At 44.7% G+C, this 23842-nt stretch overlaps 1 protein-coding gene across 2 annotated transcripts in view; it reads left to right on the top strand.

Annotated features, from left to right (window-relative positions):
* NALF1 (NALCN channel auxiliary factor 1) overlaps positions 1–23842 on the top strand; it is a 410074-nt gene that overhangs the window by 243290 nt on the left and 142942 nt on the right. Inside the window, exons 1-2 of one of the 2 annotated variants that reach the window (XM_053305433.1) lie at positions 16130–16164; positions 19039–19113. The exons of the other annotated variant lie outside the window; for it this stretch is intronic. Of the exons in view, the coding sequence (XP_053161408.1) occupies positions 19093–19113 (21 nt within the window). The 5' untranslated portion in view covers positions 16130–16164; positions 19039–19092. Of the gene's footprint in view, positions 1–16129; positions 16165–19038; positions 19114–23842 lie in introns of those variants that run through there. 2 annotated transcript variants of the gene reach the window in all.

Genomic DNA, 23842 nt, shown 5'->3' on the forward strand with positions numbered 1-23842 from the left:
AAAATTAAGCAGTTAAAACAATAACATTAAAAAAAATGGTGGGACACAAAAAAATGGAAACATTGTTAGCATGTTGAGGCTGCACAAGAGGGCCCAGAGTCTGAGGTCTCATGAGAGGAGGGCGTTCCTCCGCACAGTGAGATTGCAAAGCTTGGCTGGGTCTGCTTAAAACCAAAAGGGCTTATGATGAGGTCAGGGCAAGTTAGAAATTGGGCAGAGGCATCCAGAGAAGCACCAGCCCTGAGATCCCTGCACTACTGTCCAGAGGCTGTTGAGCTTGCATAGAAGGGAGGCGGAGAAGCTAGGTGTGGAAACCCACCCTCACTGCATTCTATTCTGAGACTACAAGGGGGCAGGTAGCCAAGGCAACTGGTCGATTGTACAACTGAAAATGAAAAACCTGGAAGATCCTGAGTATGCTGACGTGTATTGACCAGAACTTTCACTTTAGTTGGTGATAAAAGCGAGGTCCTCTCTTGCCTCTTTTGTTACTCTAGGTAAATGGCTCAGCCACCCACCCCAACCCATGCATACTTTGTTGGCTGTCTTCTTTTCCAGTGAGTGAAGGGACCCCCACAGGAAGTCAAAAGCGGACTTCCTAGCATGCTTTGTTCTTCTAAGCAGCACGCTTTATGATATAATTTCCGCCACTGTCACTGCCATCCACATTTTTAAAGTGACAACTTTAAGGATGTGCCCTTAGTGCTGTCTGTAAAAACTGGGTGGTGAGTGACTGCATAAGCAGAGAAAAGTGGTGGTTTTTTTCCCTTGAGTGTACTATATAAGCTAGCATCATCAGAAGTCTGAGAAGCTTGCCTGGTGTCATCCTGAAGCTTTTTCTGGTTGGTTTATGCAAAAGAAAAAAAGAAAGAGTAAAAATCTTAAAGAAAGATGCTTATCTCACTTCAAAAAACAACCTTTATTTTTGCTTCTTGCCTTGTGATTGTTTAATATAAGTGGTATTTCTGAGACTATATTAATGAATTCCAAAATAGTGGCAACAGAGGATGTGGTTTTATTGGCAACTTACAGATGAATAAGAAATCAGAGCTGAATGTTATTCACGCGAGAGTTCATAAAGAACTCAAATGTGAAACTGCTAATGTTACAGCAACTTTTTAAAAAGCTGTTCAGGAGGGTGGGATCTGAGAAATTAAAGACATCTCAGCCTAATTTCTGTCTGAGGAAAATTGGAAGAAATTATGTTTCAAGGAAGAAATACTAAAGCACTAGAATTTTTTTTGTTTAGGAAACAAGACAACTAAGAGAAGACATAAGAAAACTTTTATAACATTGTAAATGTGATAGAGAAAGTAAACAAAGCAACATTTTATCTGTCTCATAATTTTAGAACTTGAGTCAGCCCTATTAAATTGCTCAGGAGTAGGATCAGAGAACAGATAAATACTTTGATATTTCACACAACGCTTAATTAACTGATGGGAGTCTATTGTTACAGAATGTGGCAGTGGTGAGTGACCATTGGTCACTGTCTTAGATTACTTTTTAAAAGTGTTAACCAAATTCATGGAGGATAGATGTATCAATCGATGTTAGCTATGACAGCTGAATGGAATCTCCATATTCAGAAGCAGAATACCAGTTGTTATTTCTGATTATAGTCCCTCTTTCCTGTTATAGACATGCAAACTGTTTCTGAAGAACACCAATTCAAAGTCGACAATCCTAAACCCATATTGATTGATTGATTAAGTGCCATCAAGTCGGTATCAACTCTTAGCAACCACATAGATAGATTCTTTCCAGGATGATCTGTCTTCAACTTGGCCTTTAAGGTCTCTCAGTGGTACATTCATTGCGGTTGTAATCAAGTACATCCACCTTGCTGCTGGCCGTCCTCTTCTTCTCTTACCTTCAACTTTTCCCAGCATTAGGGACTTCTCAAGGGAGCTGGGTCTTTGCACAATGTGTCCAAAATGTGATAGTTTGAGCCTGGTCATTTGTGCCTCGAGTGAAGATTCTGGATTGATTTGTTCTATGATCCATTTGTTTGTTTTCCTGGCTGTCCATGGTATTATCAAAAGTCGTCTCCAGCACCAAAGTTCAAAAGCATCAATGCTTTTTCTGTCTTACTTCTTCAAAGTCCAACTTTCACATCCATAGAGTGTCTCAGGAAAAACCATTGTCTGAACGATTGTAATCTCTGTAGGTATAGACATGTCACGGCATTTAAATATCCTTTCCAAAGCCTTCATTGCAACCCTACCAAGCAATAGTCTGCAGCGTATTTCTTGACTGCTGGATCCTTTACTGTTGATGGTTGATCCTAAAAGGCAAAAGCTATTCACCAATGTCTTCATTATCAATTCTGAGGCTAGTTGCTGTACCCGTTGTCATTAGATTAGTCTTCTTTACATTTAGTCGTAGTCCAATTTTTTCACTGTGCTCCTTGACTTTCATTATTAGAGCTTGCAGATCATCTGCATTCTCTGCTATCAGAGTGGTGTCATCAGTGTAACGCAGGTTATTTATGTTTCTTCCTCCAACTTTAAAATCACGCTCATCTTCCAATCCAGCTTCTCTCAGTATATGTTCAGCATATAGATAGAATAAAGGAGAAAGTAGACAACCTTGTCTTACTCCTTTGCCAATCTGGAACTAGTCTGTTCACAATGTTCTGTCTGGACGGTGGCTTCCTGTCCTGTGTAGAGGTTTCTCATGAGAACAATGAGATGTTCTGGGATGCCCGTTTTCCTAAGGATATTCCACAAGTTGGCAGGATCGAGGCAATCAAATACCTTTCTGTAGTCAATAAAGCACATATTGACTTCTTTTTTGTATTCTTTGGCTTTCTTGGTTATCCAGCGTGCATCAGCAATTATGTATCTTGTTCCTCTGCCTTTTCTGAAACCAGCTTGAACATCGGGCATTTCCCTCTAATCTGTGTTGGATGTTCCTGAGCATTATTTTGCTAGCATGTAAAATTGAGGATATTGTGAGATTGTTTGCACAATCTGTTCAGTCTCCTTTCTTTGGTATGGGTATGTAAACTGACCAATTCTAGTCAGTTGACCACTGTGTTGTTCTCCAGATTGGCTGGCATGTTGTTCTCCAGATTGGCTTGATTAGAGCCTTGATTGAGTCTGTTGCCTGCCATATTTCTGTAGCTATTCCATCAATTCCTGTAGCCTTCCGACTTGGTAATGACCAGAGAGCTGATCTAACGTCATCTTCCCTTACTAGAGGTTCTTGCAAGTAGGGAATATCATCTAGAGTATCTTGGATGTTGACGTCCCTGCTGTACAGATTTTCAGTATACTCCTTCCATCTCTGTTTGATCTTCTCTGAATCAGTTACTGTCTGTCCTTTGGCATCCCTTAACATACCAATTTGAGGTTGGAACCGCCTTCTGAGTTCAGAGATCGTTTGCAAAATTTTCCTTGTTTTTCTGTGTCTATTTCCATCCACAAGGTCTTTACAGATGTCATTGTAGTTAGTACTGCTCCTTGACCCTGCTAACAGCTTTCAGAAATTCCCTATTAAGTTTCTTCCAGAGGTTTTTATCTTTCTTGACTTTGGCTTCTCTCCTCTTCTTGACAACTTCCACCATCTGTTTTGACATCCATTTTGCTTTCTTCTGTTGCTTGGTCTTTGGCAGTCTCTTTTCACATTCTTCCTTAACAACTTCTTCAATTTCATTCCACAGTTCCTCTGGTTCCCTATCATTGAGGTTCAGAATCTCAAAGTGGTTTCTGATGCTCTCCTTGAAAATGGTGGCTACATTCTCAAGATCATATCATGGAAACTGGATATCTTTGCCTTTCCACTTTAGCTTGACTTGGAACTTGCACATGAACAGTTCATGATCTGTTCCATAATCAGCCCCTGGCCAAGTCTTTGCTCTTATAACTGATCTCTTCCACCTCCTTGCTCCAATGATGTAATCAATTTGATTTCTGTGTACTCCATCTGGTGATGTCCATGTGTATAGACGCCATTTTGGTTATTTGAAGAATGTGTTAGCTATGAAGAGATCATTAGCTTGGCAGAAACTAAGAAGTCATTCTCCAGCTTCATTTCTGTTTCCTAGACCATACAATCCAACTCTGTTTCCTCCTTACCATTTTCAGCGTTGGCATTCCAGTCCAGCCACCAGCATCACATCTTGCTTGCATGTTCTGTCAATTTCAGATTGAACTTGAGCATAAAACTCATCAACTTCCTCTTCTTCTGCATCAGCCATTGGGGCATAGACTTGAAGAACTGTCATGTTAAAGGGTTGTCCACGAAATCTAATTGATATTAGTTGGTCACTGTCCGTACTGTACCCAAGTACTGCTTATGCAGGTGGATACTGAATTTTCTATCAGATCGTTCTCAACGGGTCAGGATGGGCTCTCATGTCTCGATGGATCTCAGTATAAATACAGGGACACCGCAGGGGTGCGTGTTGAGTCCACTTTTGTACACGCTTTACACATACGATTGTGTTCCCAATTACCTCAGCAATAGGATTATTAAGTTTGCAGACGACACAACTGTGGTTGGTCTGATTACTGCTGGAGAAGGGGAGTCGGCCTATAGGAAGGAGGTGGAGAGGCTGACAGAGTGGTGTAGGGAGAATAACTTATTCCTCAATTTAAAGAAAACAAAGGAGATCATTGTGGATTTCAGGAAATGCAAATTGGATTTCCAGCCACTCATTATTGAAGGGATTTGTGTGGAACGGGTTTCGGTGTTTAGATTTCTGGGAATAGAGCTGAAAGATGACCTGACATGGGGAGCAAACACCAAAGATCTGGTGAAGAGAGCACAGCAGAGATTATACTTCTTGAGAGTTCTCCGGAGGACTAATCTTTCAAGTAATCTATTGTTGGTGTTTTATCGCTGTGCTATAGAGAGTGTGTTGACTTATGGGATCTGTGTGTGGTTTGGGAGTTGTACAGCCAGAGAAAGAACACTGCTGTCCAAGGTTGTTAAGACTGCGGAGAAAATAATTGGGTGTACTCTTCCTACCTTAGATCAAATCTATGCCACTAGGTGTTATAATAAAGCTGTAGAGATAGCGCAGGATCCCACGCACCCTGGAAATGATCTCTTTCAGCTTCTGCCTTCGAGAAGGAGGTATAGGGTCTTAAAGACCAGGACCAGCCGCTTGAGAAGTAGCTTCTACCCAAAAGCGGTCTCAGCTTTCAACGCAGCAAAACACAGCTTCTGAGGGGTTTTTTGTATTTAGTTTTTAGAGGTTTTTTTAGTGGGTTTTTAGTGGGTTGATGGGAGGGGGGCGTTTGGGTATATGTTTAGATTATTCTTGTTAGGTCCTGTAGTAGTGGTTGTAGATTCTTTTCAATCTCGTTGTTCTGCACAGGACAATGACAATAAAGATCTATCTATCTATCTATCTATCTATCTATCTATCTATCTATCTATCTATCTATCTATCTATCTATCTATCTGTCATTGCTATATTCCTCCTGACTATGAAAGCAACACTGTTCCTACTTTGTTTTTCGTGTCCTGAGAAAATCGGTATGATTTTCTGACTGAAAGTGTCCCATTCCAGTCCATTTTAATTCACTGATGCCCAAGATGTCAATCTGTAATCGATTCATTTCATCTTTCACTGTGTCGAGCTTTCCCATATTCATGCTTCTTACGTTCCACGTTCCCATTGTAATTCTGTCTCGGCAGATTTGGGTTTTCTTTTTCCGCATGGCAACATCAGTTGCTAGACATCCAAAAGGCTTTAATCTAACCACGTCATAAACACCATTGGTACTCTGAGAGATCCTCAGCTCTTCCTAGTAGCATGTTGAGTACCATCCGACCTGAGGGGCCCTCATCCGGAACTACATCAACCATCATTCTATTTTGTCTATCCATGTGATTTTCTTGGTAAAATACAGGAGTGGCTTACCATTGCCTTCTCCTGCACAGTATGAAATGATGCCTTTGTCATTGTCACTGAGGTGAGATCGTCCGCCTCCAACACCTTCCTATATCACTGCTGCTCAATATAGGTGCCTGCTTGCTTTAGCTGGACAGCTGGGATGACCTTCATTCTTTGGGTAATCCTACTGAGTATACCTCCTGGCGTATTTCGTTCCTCCCTCTCAGGAACATCCCTCCCGCCATGATGAGGCAGAATAGCAGGACTTGGGGGGGGGGACCCATATTAAAGGCCTGCAATTTTCAACCAGTCATTGAGCTGGTCTTGTGGTAGCAAGCATGACTTATCCCCTTAGCTAAGCATGGTCCGCCCTGGTTGCATATGAATGGGAGACTACATGTGAACACTAAGATATTTCCCTTAGGGGATGGAGCAGCTCTGGGAAGAGTATCTAGATTCCAAGTTTCCTCTATGGCATCTCCAAGACAGGGCTGAGAGATTCCTGCCTGCAATCTTGGAAAAGCCACTGCCAGTCTGTGTAGACAATACTGAGCTAGATGGACCAATGATCTGACTCAGTATATGGCAGCTTCCTATCTTCCTTACATGACTTCATTTAGAAAAGGGCTCATGGTTGCTGAAGCTGCAGAATCTGTCCCAGAGAACAGCCCTGGGACATGTGAAATAGAAAATAAAGAAAATAACGCCTTTGAACATTGTGCAGAGTGTCTTGACTGCATTCCTGAGTTGCCTGAGCCCCTTTACATCATCTAGATCAGAATTTTATTTATTCATTTATTCTCAATAATTACTATCCCACCTTCCTACACAAAGTATATTCAAGGTGGTTTCAAAGAAGGTGTGACTTCTAGGAAGGCTAGTCCTAACACACTGTAAACATTTTGTAATAATCCACATATTAATACAGAGAGACCCATGCCCTCATACATTAATAAAGAAGAAAATTATAACCTTCAGGACTACATGAAGTCTTTCCCTTGCCATAGAGAGAGTGGAGTCCTGTGTGCATAAATAGCAGTCTGTGTACTTGCATCTAGGATGGGTTTAGGGAACAGCATCCAATGGTTGGATTTAGGGAACTGCATCCAATGAATTGTTGGTATATTGTTGGAACCACTTCACCGGTTTCTGCCCCTAAAATGACATATAGCAACCTTTGTATTAGGATCCCCCCTCTGCCCCACTCTTAAAATAATAATTTTTTAAAAACCTTAAGGAAACCTTCAATGAAAATTAAATGTCAGATGAGCCATTGTAATACAAAGGAATAAAAAGCTAATTTCTAAAGATGTTTGTAGGAGAGACAATTAAAAATTGTAGTGTATCTTCATTATAGCCAGGGCAATCTTGCAATATGAGACAGCCCCAAATCTTAATGCAAAGACCTTTACAAATCAATTATCTTCGGTTTGCAAATTCTAAATGCTGATGTATCAAAGACTTTGAGATTGAATGCTAGAACTGTCATCCTCTTTTAGAGTCTACTGATATGTAAGTATAAGCCTCATTGATTTCAGTTGAACTTGTGTGTGATCATTGTGTCTAGGATCATAGGCTGCACCTTCTGAAGGGTATGTTTGGGAAGCAGCTAAGTATGTCACCTCCCCCCCCCTCCGTTTATATAAGAACAGCATGCAGCAGGAATTTCTTCCCTCTTGGTGTGAGGAAAGAAGGAGAAACGAGGAGAAACAAACAAGGAGAAAAGGACATTTGGTGATGTCTCCTGCTTAACATAGGCAGCATGCACAGTGCTTCCTATGTCATAGCAACAGAGCTTGTCAAGCCTTTGGTCAGCAGGAAATCAAGTCCCATTACTGCCGCAATTTGTTGGCTGATATTTAAATAGATCTTATTTGTGTAGCCTCCATGTAATTACTATCTTACAGTCTACATCAATGAATCAAGAGGACTGCATATTACACACAAGCTATACGTGAAAGCCAGGGAAATAGGGGTGACTTTTACTCATGCTAGGGAGGAAGAGAAAGGAAAGCTCAATTAAATTATTTGGTTAATGCATTAGTGCTGTGCTCAGAAGCATGCATGGTGCCCAATTAATCTACAGGATTTTAAGCAGATAACTGGAATTATGACAAGTGTGTTTTGCCTTGAACAGAGTTGAAGCAGATAGAGGAATATTCCTTGAAAATGACCTTCTGTTCTTTGGCAATGCAAACATTCTGCAGCAAGCCTCTGCAGTGCAGCTGAGAAGCCCCTACCATTGATCCTGACCCCAGACATAGAGGGCTTCTTTTTCTGCAGCTGAAAGGCAATTTGAGCATTTTGCTTGCTTACTTTAGAGCATTTCCCCGAGGGAAGCTCTAGTCTATCAGTAGGATCTGCAGCTTTCTGTATTGTGGAACAGCATCAGCAGTAGCAGAATTTAGCTCCAGCTGGCTGGGATTTCATAGATTAAAAAAAAAAATGTGAAAAGCCGGGCACAAATATTAACACACACAGCCAAATTATGAAGAGCTGATCTGTGCAAGGGCTGGAGAAAAATGATATCCAAACCTCTGTGGATACAGTAAATTGTGTTCCAGTGTGCACCAGGCCAGGATGGCCCATCAGTTCATTCAGTAAGGAGTGTGTTGAGCAGTTCCTTCACTCCAGACTGTGGCTGCAATCCTCAAAATGCTTATACAATATTGTCAGTGAGAATGAATTGGTTTCTCAAAGGCAAGTGAGTAGATGCGTGTAACCACAGGTTCATCCTGAGGAAACAGTGTGCAGGCAGTTTCTGCAGATGTAACCATGTTCAAAGAATGTGTTGAGGAGGATTCAATTGCACCTTGTAAGTATTCAGTTCTGTCAGGATGCCACAATACAGAGAATTCAGAAAATGCCACATAGGAAAAATAATAAATGTTTGTGGGACCATTTTACACAACCGAATGAATGTGTTGTGAATGTGAGTGGGTCTGTGACTGACACATGGTCAGGTTTTATGAGACTGCTTCCTCTGAGTTGCAAATGAACCCATATTTCCTGCACTGCCACACATCTGTGGAAAGTGATTTTCGCAATGGTGGTGCAAACCTGGGTTGAAAAGTGCACTGCAAAGCTCCCCCATGACGGCTTCACCATATATAAAGCACTGAAAAGAGCCATTTGACCCAAATTTTCAGCTCATTGATTAGGTTTTCTGAATTATCATTTGCTTTTAAGCAGGTTTCACCTTTGCCAGAGTAACAGCACTGTCATCCCACTCAGAGACCCAAGAAAAGGAAATTTTTGCTGCCCTCCAAAATCATCACCTGTCTGACACCTGATTCAAGCATGATATGCACAAACGGGTTTATTCCCCCCCATCTCCCCCAAACAAGAAACATTCCCCAAAAGCAAGAAACAGAGTTAGCCACTAAGGATTACATGTCAAAATATAGAGTGTACAGAAGAAATGATAGTTCTTCTTTCAAATGGATTTTGTTGACAATGTTATTTTGATTTCATTTTGTCTTTTTTTTATTCCCCAAATCATTAATTCTTTAGGTTGTGAGTCTCTTGGGGATATGTGTAGAAACATTTTTTTAAAAATGCTGTAAACTACTCTGTGCCCATGAGATAGAGTGGAATCGATTGCACTGGTGGAACCCAGAGGCCTTGCAGGAGTGAGCAGGGATGGTAAGAGTATTGGCTTTGACATCTGGCTGGCTGTTGCATTTGGAAGAGTGGGGAGGGTCATGACTCCATTCTATGGGAGGGAAGGCTGCAGGGCCCAGAATGGTCAGCCAGGCCTAACCCCCAAGGAAAAATAATGTAAACTAGCTGGGCTGGGTGCAGAACATCTGTGCCTCCGGACAACCCACCCACTGCCACTGCCTTTTTCTCCCCCCTCCCCTGGCCTGCTCAGCTTTCTGGCTAGCCGGCCAGCCCACTTCTTCTCCCCCACTGCTCTGCCTCTCCCCCAACACTTTCTGCCCAGTCCGCCACCTCCTCCTGCCTGCCTGCCAACTCTTTGAAGTGGCTGCCTCCTGCTCCTGCTGGCCAGCCCGCCCCACCGCTGCCTCCTGCTTCTGCTGCCCGGGCCAGCCCGCCACCGCCTGGCATCCCTATCCCCCGCTCCCTAGTCCCTGTCGCTATCCTATCTGGCAGCTGCTCATGAACTCTCGCGAGAGCTGCCACACATGGGATTAGTGACAGGTATGTTTATGAGAATTATATATAAAGAAGATAATAATCCTTGTACTGCCATCTCACTTAACCCTACTTTTAACCCAGGTCTTTAGCCAGGGTTAAGAACATAACCCTGGGGTCATGAACCCGAGGCAGCAAGAGCACCTGGCTGAGGGAAGATTTCTCGACGCACCACACTCCTGGCGCAGTGCTTTCAAGGACGCTGGAGGAGTTCCTTCTCCAGCTCCCTGCTCTGCCAATTGCTGCAGCACTGCTTGTGTAGCACATTGAGCAGCAGAGCCTGGACAGGGACAGAGATCATGTATGGGGAGGCAAGCAGGTTACCCAGCACTTCTCATGACCAGCGCAGCCGGGGCTAGCACTGCAGTACCCATTCGGGGCTGGTTGTGAGAATGACCTCAATATATGCTTTGCAAATACCTTGAACCCCAGTTCAATCCCTGACATTCAAATAAAAGACTGTAGAAAGTGATGGGGGAAAGCCCCTATTTTAACATTATTATGGTATTGTTGAATGTGGCTTTTAAATCTCTAAAGAAAGGAATTGAAAACAGCCAGCCAGGAATTTAAGGGATTTGTATTGATCTTGTATGTTATATGAAGTTTTGCATCCAAATGTGTTTCTGAAACCGGTCCAATGAACAGCTACTCACTGATCTCCTGTAATTCTTGGACTTGCCTTCCATATATTTTGAGCCTTCATTCATATACTTTAAATTGTTTCTCATTATGATCTTGTAGTCATTTGAAATGTGTACATTAATCAAAATATTACATATATAACCTGCAGGTTTTACTTTTTTGTTTGTTTGTTTGTTTGTTTGTTTGTTTGTTTCCAATAAGTGAGGGTATGAGGAACTAAGTAGGTGTAGGTCAAACTTGCACAACATAAGGTCTAGGGGCCGGATCCGACCTGTGGAAACTTTTTTACTGGCCCCAGGGATGGCCCAAAGTTTTGTGGCACCTGAGGTGAGGTGCATAATGCTGCATGGCCCATGACCCTGGGGGGGTGACCCCCCTTTCAAAATTAACATTTGCAAGCTTTGAAAGTGCATGAGAGGCATGGAGGAGGAAAGACTGGTGGTAGCATCTTCTTCTCTCCATATGCTGCAGGTAACTAATAAGTGCTTTCATTTATATTTAATGATTAATTTTAATGTAATCATCAATGTGCTGAACATTTACCTTGGCCCCCACACACCAAGTCATGGTTCGTTCCATCCCACCAGGGTATTTGAGTTGTGCACCTGGTATAGGTTATACAGAAATGTTTTAACATTATTTTTCCTTGGGGATTAGGCTACTCACGAGCAGCTTAACGCAGGCTGGGATGACCTAGCCTGTTTAGGCTGCTCATGAGAATAGCCTTTGTGGATAGAATCTGAGACTGCCCAAAACGTGTGTATCTGGGTGGTTTACAATTAAAATCATTTAAACATTAAAATCATTAACATTAAAATCATTTAAAACTTGTCATTAAATGTATTAAAAACTATTAACCTAATCAAAAGCCTGGATTAACAAATATGTCTTCAGTGCCCTTTTAAAAGTTGCCAGAGATGGGGAGGCTATTATTTCAACAGAGAGTGCATTCCAAAGCCCAAGGGTAACAACAGAGAAGGCCCATCTCCGAGTAGCCACCAGACCAGCCGGTGGCAACCATAGATGAACCTCTCCAGATTATCTCAGTGGGCAATGGGGTTAATGGCGAAGAAGACGTTCTCTTAAATACCCAGGGCCTAAGCTGTACAGTGCTTTATAGGTAATAAACAGCACCTTGTATTTTGCCCAGAAACCTATCAGCAGCCAGTGTAGCTCCTTCAGTACGGGAGTAATATGGTATCTCCTAGATGACCCAGAGACCAACATGGCCACCACATTCTGGACCAACTCCAGTTTCCAGACTATGTACAAAGGCAGCCCCACCTAGAGTGCATTCCAGCCTGGAAGTTACCAGCATATATAACCACCGTTCTGAGGTAATTCGTCTCAAGAAATGGATGTAACTTGAGTATCGGCCAAAGCTGATAGAAGGCACCTCTGGCCACCACCTCAACCTGGGACACTAGGGAGAGGTTCAGATCCAGAAGCACCCCGAGACTGTGTACCTGTTCCGTCCTGGGGAACATGACACCATCCAGAACCGGCAGATCAAAATAATCTCCTGAGTTCCAAACCCTCACAATAAGTACCTCCATCTTATCTGGATTCAGACTCAGTTTGTTATCCCTCATCCAACCCATTACCACCTCCAGGCAGGCATTTAGGGAGGTTATGCTTCTCCCTATGAGGTTGACATGGAGAAATAGATTTGGGTGTTATCAGCATCAGTAGATAACACTCTGCACCACAATCTCCTGATGATCTCTCCCAGAGGCTTCATGTAGATGTTAAACCTACTTCACAGGCTACCACCCTCTCAGTCACCTTGCCCAGCTTTGAAAGGTTGGAGACAGGCCTGTAGTAGCTTACCTCTGAGGGATCCAAGGCAGGCTTTTTCAGAAATGGACTAATGATTGCTTCCATGAGACAAGAGAAAGATTTATAATCTCTACCAGGCCCTCTACAACAGCCTCCCTGCCAGATAGTATAAGCCATGCCAGGCAAGGATCAAGAGAGCAGGTGGTAGGCCACACCATTCCAAACAACTTGTCCATATCCTCAGTCACAAACTGAAAATGATCCAGAGTCACCACATAAGGGGAACGCCTGGACACCTCATCATCAGACACTAACAACTGTGGAGTTTGAATCTAAGTCGGCCCGAATATGAGAGATTTTTGTCGGGGGGGAAACTCATTTAAAATGTTGCAGTGAATAATTGTTGGTTCCAAATACTGATTCAATAGGGAAGGGGTATGAACTAGCCCCCTCACAACCCTGAACAACTCCACCAGACATGAACTTGTGGATGCAATATGGGCAGAAAGGAATAGCTTCTTTGCCACACGTATCACATGAGCATAGATCTTCAAATGCACTTTATGTAATAATCTGTCAGATTTGAGTTGAGTCTTTCTCCACTTGTGCTCTAGTCATTTACCTCATCACGGCAGCCCCCAGAGTTCTTCCATATACCAAGAGGCCAGTTTCAAAGAGGGTGGGAAAGGATGGTTAGGAGCGATCATGTCCACTGCCCTGGCCAGTTGGCTGTTCCAATTCTCCACCATGGCATCAACTGGTTCACCGACAGAGCCAACACTAAATCCCTCAAATCTCAGAATCCTATTAGATCCAATAACCTTCCCAGGTGGACCATCCTAATGGACCCCTAGGCCCTGCAGAGTTGGGACGTGATCATGAGTCCAACCTTAACCAGATGGGAAAATCACAGGAGTCTCCACCCATGGAACACCACCCTGTTCAGAGTGAAAGACCAGATCAAGCATGTGACCAGCAACGTGTGTTGGTCCTGAGACCACTTGGGATAGGCCCATAGTGGTCATGGCCGCAATGAACTCCTTAGCCACCTTGGACAGATTGGTCCTGAAGTGAACATTGAAGTCCCACACCACCACAAGCCTGGGTGACTCCAATGCCAAGTCATCAGCTGAGACCAAGTCTATCAGCTGAGTTAGGGAATCTGTTGGGCAGCAGGGTGATTGGTATACCAACAGAAGTCCCAGTTTATCCCAGGTCGCCAAACATAAGTACACACTTTCAATATGGTCAGACCCTGGCAAGGGAGATGTTCTTATAGAACACAGCCACTCCACCTCTCTGCCCACGACCCCTCACCTGCTCCTCAACAAAGTACTCTGGAGGGAGAAGCTGGGACCAGACTCCGGCGATCGGAGGCCCGGTCTACCCGGCTTCTTCCCGGCGGGTAGACTGGGCCTCCGGCGAAAGTTCTATTAGCTAAGGAGTTCTATCGCACGTGCGCGCGCGCCCAAAGCCCCAGTTGGGCCGGAGACTTTGGCAAGAGAGGAGCTCTGTTCGCGAGCTCCTCTCTATTTTCGGCAAACGTGGTGAGCACTCGGGGGGGGGGGTGGGAGGGCGGGAGGGCGGCAGTAGCTTTTCTTTGCCCCTAATCCGCTCGCGGGGGGGCGGCACAGGCGGCTGGGGCGGCTGGTTTCCAGCGCTCCAATTATACAATAGAATATGGGCGCTGGAGGGGGCAAAGAGGCGGGAGGGGTAAGCAAGCCCTCCCACCCTTAAAGGAAGACCCCCCCACCCGGACCCGGACCGGCCAAGTCTGAACCGGTCTGGAAGTTCAGAGGCCTTTAGAATGGCCTCCAGACCGGTTCAGACACACCCCTAATTGAAAGGTGTCTAGATAACCTGTATCATCCAAGACCCTCTGAAGCTAGGATGCCACCACATGCTCTATCACCTTGCCCAAAAAGGGGAGATTAGAAACAGGTCTATAGTTATCCAGGTTGGACAAGGGACGGCTTTTAAAATAATGGTCTTGTCATTGCCTCCTTGAGGTATGTGGTATCTTGCACTCCTTTAATGAAACATTGATTATGGCCTTCAACTATCTGCCTGTACTCTCCCGGGCAAATTTTATTAGCCATGAAGGGCAATAGTCAAGAGCACATGACGTTGCCTGTACGCTGCCCAGAATCTTGTCTACATTCTCAGGCTGCACTAACCGAAAAGAATCTCACACAGTAGGAGCAGATGGTACCCGAGGCACATCTGCTGGAACTGCCAAAACCCAAAAGCACCAATGCGAGCAACTTTATTTGCAAAGTGACATGCAGAGTTATCACAAGGGGCTGTAGATTGTTCCTCCCCCATTACCTGGCGGGGTGGGGTGGGGGAATGCATGGAGCAATACCTTTGCTACACAGAATAGCCCTACTGGTCTGACTGAGCTGATGCAATGAAGGCAGAGAAAAAATGTTTCTTCACTACACCCACTGCCGCAGAGTGGTCTCTAAAATGCTCTCTAGCTCATGTTCAGTTGGATTCATCATGACTCTTCCTCCAGTGTTGTTCCCTCCATTGTCCTAAGCTCTGAGGAAAACAAAGCAGCAGAACTGGCTCCACCAAGTTGGAGGAGGACATTTAGGAACGGCCGTTTCAATAGCCTGGGCTGCCTCCATGTTCCAGAGATTTACCAGGGGCATAAGTGTAACGATGGGGGGGCAGGGGGGGGCACGTGCCCTGGGCGCCATTGCTGTGAGTCACATGTGGGGCGCCGCCATGACCCCGCCGATCCCCCCCCCAATTTCTGCAGTCAAGGGAGTGCATTCCCGCCATGAGCGCCGCGGTCCGGTCCCTTCCACGCCCGCCCCCCCATGATTGCTTTGCAAATTGCTGGCCTGCTGACTTCGCGGCAGGCGCCTTTCTCACTACTATGCCGCCCTTGGCCGAGGCTTGCTCTGTCTTGAAGAAGTTCAGGCCAGAAGCCCTCTAGTGGCTTGCATGCAGGGCGCACACACGCGCAACTCGGCCGGCATGCCGAGTCACGCTGTGCATGCGTATGAGTGCGTCTCCGTCCTGACTCCTCCCAGCTCGTTCGCCTCTGCACCGTGCACGTGGCGCCGTTGAGTACAGAGGACAGAGACAGAGAGGAGAGAGCCGAGCGTTGTTGCTGGGGCTGGCTGGGGGCCTGGGGCTGCAAGCAGGGCAGGCGCACTCGCAGGCAGGAGCAGGACACGGACACCCGGCAGGGTGGGTGGTCAGTCAGTCACAACAAGGTGTGAAGCGTGGTGGTCACAAACAACAAGGTGTGTGTGTTTTTTCTCTTCGAATCGTCAATCCCCGATTCCCGTTCTGTGCAGTGCCACAGTGCCAGTTTTCCTTCCTGCCCGGGGGCCGTGTGTGGCTTTGTTTGGTGTGGTGTGGGAGAGAAAGTTCTCTCGAGGGCTCCAGCCCCAGCTCTGTTTTGAAATCGGCAAATTCCGGGTGCCTGAAATGCTCGCGCGCGCGCGCTTCCACCCTGCTTTTTTGTTGCTGCCCTCGTGTAAGTTTTGATTTCCGAGGAGAGTCTGATCTGAACGCCCTCCTTCCTCCGCGCTCCGTCGGGGGTTGCTGTGGCGGCAGGGAGAGGGCGGGGCGAGAAGCAGCGCCACTGCCAGCGCCAGCCTTGGGAGCGACACAGGACGCCCCTCCGGCCGACACTGTCAAGCAAAGGCTGCCGGCCAGAGGAGCCGGGCAAAGGCCGCCTGCTCTGCCGCTCCCAACCGACCCTGCCTGGCTTGGTGCGTCTCAGTGGCGGTGGTGGTCGGTCGCGGCTTGGGTTTGTTGGGGGGTTTTTGGTTGTTTTTTTAAGGTGGTTCTCAATGCTGGCAAAGGAGCAAAATGATTGGCTCCCAATTTGAGTTCTGTTCGGAAAACTGTTGTTGGAGTGAAAATCGTTGGACTGAATGCTTGGCTATTCGGTGGGAAAGGGCGCATGTTTGCATTCACTCCAGGAGAACGTTTGGGAATTTTAGGCACCACCGGGGTCTGATGCTCTAAAAACTGTTCTCCTTTCGAAATCTCAGCGCTGCACAGAGAAGTTAAAATTTCATCCCCCCCCACAATCACAAGTGATCGATCCAAAACCTAGATATCCCCCCTCCTTGCTCCACCCTTTAACATTTGGATTAGGTCCACTAAAGCGAGAATGTGAAAGCGGGGTGGGTTTGGAAACGGGGAATAAGCATAAACTGAAGATGACAAAAGAGTAAATATATATAGTGTAACCGGGCTGGAACTTGAACACAACATCCATCGCATGCAAACAAGGCTGTTCAGCCGCCCGCCCGCCCCCTTCTGTTTAGCTAAGGTGGAAAATCCAGAGGGGTTTGGAGACTTTTGAGCTGGTTCTGGATGTTTTCTAACAATGCCCTAGATCTTTTTTTGTCTCTCTTTTCAGAGAAGGTAAAAGATATGAGGAATGTCAGAGGGGGGAAAAACAGTTTTTCATTTTGGGATGCAGATATGCCCAGGACTAGGGAGAAGCTTTTCAGTTTCTGTTTTCCGGTGTTGTTTTGGGTGCTATTGCATGTGTGTTTTGCCAGTATTGTCACTTTCTTTTGATGATCGAAACTGCCTCCGTGGTTTTCCAGTTTAAAGAAGTGGCGGTGTCTGTAAATGCTAACCTCACTTATTCTGAAACAGTTCATTTGAAAAGGTTGGGGTTATTCTGGAACAAGTGGTCAAGTGATGTATGGACTGTACCATTACACTCTCCAGAACAGGCTAAGGCGTATGCTTTGGGAGTTTATCTCCCAAAGATAGATCTATCTTTCTATCTGTCATAAAGTGTGTGTGTGTTTACATATACTTCTCAGCATGCTCAGTGTTCCCTCAATACAGCAATTTGGCTTTAAGTCACAACAAATCAATAGAACATTCCCCATTCTATACATTTAAGATGGAAGTAGCTGAGAACTCCACCTCTTTCCCCACCCCCTTGGAAAATGCTCCGTTTGACACAACTCCCGTTTTATTTTATATTATTATTATTATTATTATTATTAATTGCATTTATATCCCGCTCTTCCTCCAAGGAGTTTTAGATGGGCCCTTCAATGGAAGGGGGGCAGGAATCACTTTAAACCAGACACTTGTCTTGTTTGTGTCTCTGCCCAATGCCAGCTTCTCTTGAAAAGTTCTTGAAAGTTCTTTTCTTGAAAAGAAAAATTGCATTTTTGGTTATTTATCGCATTTTGAAATTTTTTGGTAATTTTTTAAATTTTTAAAATAAAAGTTTTCTGAAACATGTGTTTCAGTCAGATGTATGTTGGGGGGGTGGCGGGGGGCGCGGGGGGGCAATTTCAGTGCTTGCCCTGGGCGCCGTTTTCCCTAGTTACGCCTCTGACCAGGGGCTTCAACAGAGTCACAAATTCTTGACACTGGAAACTTTCTGAGGGCTGTCTGGAAACTGAGTGGATCCATAAGCCTCTGGGGTGGACCATTCTAATTGGTCTACCACCCCTGTAGAGGGTAGACAGAGCAGTCAAACTAGACCCCTCCAGATGATGATCTGTCTATGACAAGGGAACTATCTCAAAATCCCCCATCTCTATATCATTTATTCCCTAGTCAGCAAAAACCAGATCCAGAGAATGGCCTGCCATGTAGGTAGGGCCTAATACTAATTGAGATAGGCCCATGGTTGTCGTGGAGGCCATGAAATCCTGAGCCACTCCTGCAAGGAGGGCCTCAGCATGGACATTGAAGTCCCACAAGAAAATAAGCTTGGGGAACCCAAAGCCACCTCTGAGACCACCCCTGCCAGCTCAGGTAGGGAGACTAAAGTGCAACTTGGTGGTTCAGCAGGGTGGTACACCAACAGAATTCCTAGCCTATTTTGGAGGCTAGGGATATGAGAGCCATTTATTTGGCCGGTTCAGTTCGAATTTGGACTGAATTTGAACCAATTCGGCCTGGTCTGGCTTTGGGCTCAGCCAAAATGGGACTGGTATGGTCTGGCTTGCACACCCCAATCGGAGGCCCACCCTCAAGCACAAACACTTTACATTCTGAGATTGCCTAACCAGGCATCTAGAAAGGGGAAAGGTTTCATGATAGATAACCACAACACCCCACTCCCAAACCCTCAAGGAGAGGCTGCTGCAGGATCAGAAAACCTGAAGGACGGAGCTGAGAGAGACCAACTCCACCCAGCTCATCCAACCAGGTCTCCATCACACATACTAGGTCAGCATGCTCATCCACAATCAAATTGTGTATGAGAGATGTTTTAGCATTTATTTACCTGGCATTCAACAGCAGTACCCTGTCTATGTGATAGATTTGTCCAGTGGTTGTGAAATTTTGAAATAACATTAACATATTAATTGAGAAAATTATGGGCTTATTATTACAGATTGATCCATTAATATTTTAGTAACAAACACAAAAGATATACCAGTAATTGACAATGAGTTAACTTAATATATGATTACTGCTAAAAGAATATACTGTGCAAAGTATTGTAGAAAATGGTCTGTTCTGCATCAACAAAACAGGGAAACAGCTGTTTTGTTAAATCAAAACTGACAAGTTACATGAGACTGAAAAAAAGGGCAGACAAAGATGTAATAACTTTACTAACATGGAATATGTTTATTAATTTTTGTCAGGGCTGAGCAGTAGGCATCCATCAAGCGGGAGGCAAGAGCTGGAAACCAGGAACCATGCCAAGAGTTGGAGCACAGGTGGGGGGTCAAGCCAGGAAAGACTTTTTATTACTTCATTCATTCATTCATGCATTTATACCCCGCCTCTCCAGTACACTAGTGCTCAGGGCGGTTCACGACATTAATAAAATAGCTGCAATGTAAAATAAAAGATTAATAAAGTTAAACGAGTTAAAAGACCAAGCTAAAACCTCATTTAAAATTACATTTTTTTAAAAAAAGTTTCAATTTAAACATTATTAATAAAAAGCTAACAACTGAGAACTATAAAAACTTAAGAACCTACCAGATATAAGCAGTAGATAAAACATTTTAAAGCCTCTTTTAAAAGATGTGTTTTAATTATTTAAAAAAAACAACACTGAGGGAGGGAGCGTGGCTAAGCTCTTTGGGAAGTGTGCTCCAGTGCCTAGAGGCCACAAGAGAAACAGCCCTGTGTCTGTGACACCCACCTAGTGGCAGGTCTGTGCCACCCACCCTGTGTCTGTGCCACCCACCTAGTGGCAGGTCCATGAGCAGGATCTAAGATGCTGAGTGGAGGGCCCTGGGAGAATCATATGGCAAATGTGGTCTGACAGGTACCCTGGCCTGAAGTTGTATAGAGCTTTAAATGTCAATACTAGCACTTTGAATCTAGCCTGGAAGCAGACTGGTAGCCAATGAAGCTGCCTCATGATGGGAGTGACACTCATGAAGCAACTTGTGCCCACGAGCATCCTTGCTGCAGCGTTCTGGTCCAGCTGAAGCTGGTCTTCAAGGGCAGCCCCACACAGAGTGCATTGCAGTAGTCCAATCTGGATGTTACCAAAGCATGAGTGACTGGGGTCAGGTCTGACATCTGACAACTGCCATTTATTATTGTACAGGCAATAGGAAGGCTTTATACCCCGCTGTTGGAGAAAGCCAGTGGCCAGCCTGAGCAGGTAGAGCTCCAGTGCTTGAGAGTCTAGGGAGATGCTCCAGCCTGTTATCCTGGTGGTTCACCACATGGGGCTGAAATGCACAGAGCTATGGGTCGCTGGTGTTAGCATCAGCAACACAAAGCTTACCATTTTATTAATGTAAAATATTTCTTATTTATTGCATTGTTTATAGATCTAGTAAATAAATAATGTATACATTAAAAATGGAGAAGCAGCAAACTTGAGTAGAAAGGGGTCAACAAGATGCTCCATATTAAAAAAAATCAAGAGGGGGAAAAGCACAGGTACATGAATTATGACATATAAGAAATCCATGAAATCATAAGAGAACTCTGGTGAAAAGGAATGTCTGCAGCAAGAAAAAGCAACAGACTGAAAAAAAGACTGATAGGTCAAGGTCTAACTGTGGACCTGTTGCTTCTAAAACATATGTGTCTGGAAGAGCTTTTTGTTAGTCATGACCTCAGCATTTCACATTCTGTGCTTTGAATTTTGATTATAGCTTCCCTCAAGAGTTACTAAAAAAATGGGTGAGGTCAGAAGAGATGTTCTCTAGGGAGAGAATTATCAGTGGAGCTTGGAAGGCGGCTTTAAATCTGTCAAGGACCTTTCCTTCAAAAGCTTGGTTATACATTAGTTTTAAATTGCCTTTCTGCTCTGTGTGTTTGTCTTCTGCTAGGTCTTTATATGAAACTCAGGCATACAAAAGCTTTGCCTATAGTTATTGATAGGTTGTAATTCTGGGCATTAATACTCGAATTACCCAAGATATTGAATGGAACACAAAGATGAAGATCTCAACATCTTCTGGGTGGATGTCTCTTTGGTGGATAACGATGGTTTCAGATTAAGGGAATTAATCTATTTGTTACTGTTGTTCTTACTCTGAAGTTAGCAAAACGGATTGTTTTAGATCACTGTATGTTCCTTGCTATGGGTGTAAATTGTTCTTCTAAGCAGAAGAGAATCTTTGAAAATAGGATGGCAGTAACCTTCCCCAAGCTGCTCTACTGGCCCCAAGTTAGCCTTCTAGTAACTCAGATCTCATTCTCTATTCTGTATACAAATCATACATTGCATTGCAATGATTATGAATGCTATGATTATGATTATGAATGCTAGCTGGCCACTGCTTTGTTTGTTGCCACCATCTGTTAGTTTAGTTTAGTTTAGTTTAGTTTAGGAGGTCAGTTGATTTTTCTTAAGGTGAGCTAATGACTGAAAGCTCGTCCTGAAGTATTCTAATAGGGGTGTGCACGAATGGCTCATTGCCAAACCAGTTCACCTAGAACCAGGCCGATTCAGAGGTTAGACCACAGACCGAACTGGGGGCCGTTCAGTCCACAATTGAACTGGTGAACAGTTTGGCAAGGTACAGCCAGCCAGGCAGGGCTGGCAAGGGAGGACTCATCCAAGGGGCAATTGGAATACTTCAAATCCCCTGCTGGAGCTGGACCACGAGCTGCCCGCATGTCAGGGCAGGTCTTTAGGCAAAGCTGTTTCTGTGAGGAGGCAATCAGCACTCTAATGTCCTCTAATTTAGCCATTATAGAGGAGGACCTCTGTAACAGATGAGTTTCTGACAACAAAATCAACGTTTGTAAATTTGACTCTGCAGTTGAAACAGCTGACCGGGAAGTCCTGGGCTCTGGCATAGCGTTAAACTGCTCCGCTTACAGAGAAAATGTCCACCCCATAGACTTCCCTGCCCTTAAGGTCAAAGGGGAGTGGCTGATAAACTCAGGAAACTCAGGAGCCCCACAGCCGGGTTATTTGATTCAGAATTGGTAGAGCATATTTCAGCCACATCATTGCTAAGCAGATCGGGTGCTACAGCTTGATTACTCTGGGACCTCTTCTCTCTCCTTCAGCATTACGCGTAGTCAAAAAACAATCTTGGTCTGCGTAGCACTTTTTGGCTGGGGCTGTTTCACAGCCAAAGGTTCTCAACCACCCTGCATGTTCCTTTTAGTCCTCCTCTTAACCATTGAGTCACAAAGAAAAAGCTTATATTAAAACCAAACAACGTATTTTCTCACATAAATTCAAAAGCTTCAGATAAAAAAGACTAGACAGACTCCTCTGCTCGTCCACTCCACAGCCTGTCTGATTGGGAAAAGTGAATCTTTCTCTGGAGCACTTCAGATAAAACCAATTAACACAACCAGCACAACAAAACAACAAAATATAAATCCTAATCCTAGCAAAAATAACGCAACCAATAAAACAAAAATAACAAAGCTAAAATAACAAAGATAAAAGTAATGGGGAGGAGAAACTCACAAATGACACTCCCGGTGAGAGAGGAAGTAAGATCCTTACCCAACCAGCATGGCCATCAGCGCCGTAGCTCACTAGTGTTCGCCCTCCTTGGTGTGGCTGCAGGTGCACGCTCTGCCAGATTTAGGAAACCATCCGCACTGTGGTGGAGTGGTTCTAGCTTCTGCACATCTACGGGTAGTAACATTTGTGTGGCATCTGTGCATGTGTGGACACTATGAAAATGACCTCTGCACATCCACGGTAGCCAGAACCACTCTGCTGCTGCACGGGCGGTTTCCTAAAGAAGATGCTTGAGGCTGCATCAAGGAGGGCGAGTGGCTACCAGGTAAGGCCAGCCAGGTAAGAATCTTACTACCTCCCTCGCTGCCCCAGATTCCCCTTTACAAGTATATTTGTTGCCCAAACTGCTGAACCTGTTCAGTCAAATGGACTGGCCAGTCAGTTTGACCCAACCGGTTCTGTAGCACGTGGTTTGGTTCAAATTCTATTCAAATTCAAGCCAAACTGCGATTTTGGGTTCGTGCACAACCCTATAGCCTTAATGGAATGTTTCCCTAAAAATAGAGGAAGCCATAAGAATCTGTTAAAGTGGCAGGTACCAATTTCTACCAAATGCGTGGGGCAGAAATAGGCCGCATGTGTGAGTGCGAAAAGAACAAAAACAGCTTGGAACAGACAGACAGCTTCTGAGAAACACAGGTTGAGTCAATAGGACAGTGGACTGAAATGGAAATCTTTGGGAAGAGGAGAAGCAGACCCCAGAAGGTAGCAAGCTTTTCTATTAAAAACAACAACAACTATTTATCTTCAAACAGAGGGGGAGATTTGAGGAGCTGATATCTCTTATGGGGAGAGGTCCCAGTGTATGGATGTGTCTGTGTTTGTTTTGTAACAGGGATTGTTTTGTGGCTCTATGGCTTTTCAGTTTCAGTTTCTCTTCTGCCTGGAGAGATACAGTGGGAGGAGCCAGCTAGGGCTGAGGTGAGTCACACCTGGTGGGAGGGGCCATATTCTTGTTGAGCCTGTGTCTCAGTTTGAAGCCTACTCTCTGCTTAAGAGGAGGTGGCCAGGGAGAATGGCAACCAGGAATGAGCAAATAGGTAACATAAGTTGTGTGGGTGTGCTGAGTGCAAGGAGCTCCTGGCTCAAGTTCATTCCCTTGAAGCCAAAGTGGCTGATCTGGAGAAGCTCAGAGAGTCAGCAAATACATGTATGAGACCTTCAGGTACGTGATAGAGGCATCCAACTCCCAGGCTGATGGCTCCTCTGCTCTCATGGAGACTGAAGGTCTAGGGGCAGGAGGACATCATTCCAAGAAATGCTCCCTTAGAATGGACTCCCTTAGATAGGCAGTGCTGCAGAGGAGCCAGCTGTCGTGGTGCATGTCAATATCAACAATATTGGGAAATATAGTTGGGAAGTCCTGGAAGCAAAATTTAGGCTGCTACTTAGCATATTAAAGTCCAGGACTCCCAAGTTAGCATTCTCAGAAATGCTACCTGTTTCACACACAGGGCCAGTGAGACAGAATCAGCTGAGAG

Source organism: Hemicordylus capensis, chromosome 3 (assembly GCF_027244095.1).
Source record: "Hemicordylus capensis ecotype Gifberg chromosome 3, rHemCap1.1.pri, whole genome shotgun sequence".
Lineage (NCBI taxonomy): Eukaryota > Metazoa > Chordata > Lepidosauria > Squamata > Cordylidae > Hemicordylus > Hemicordylus capensis.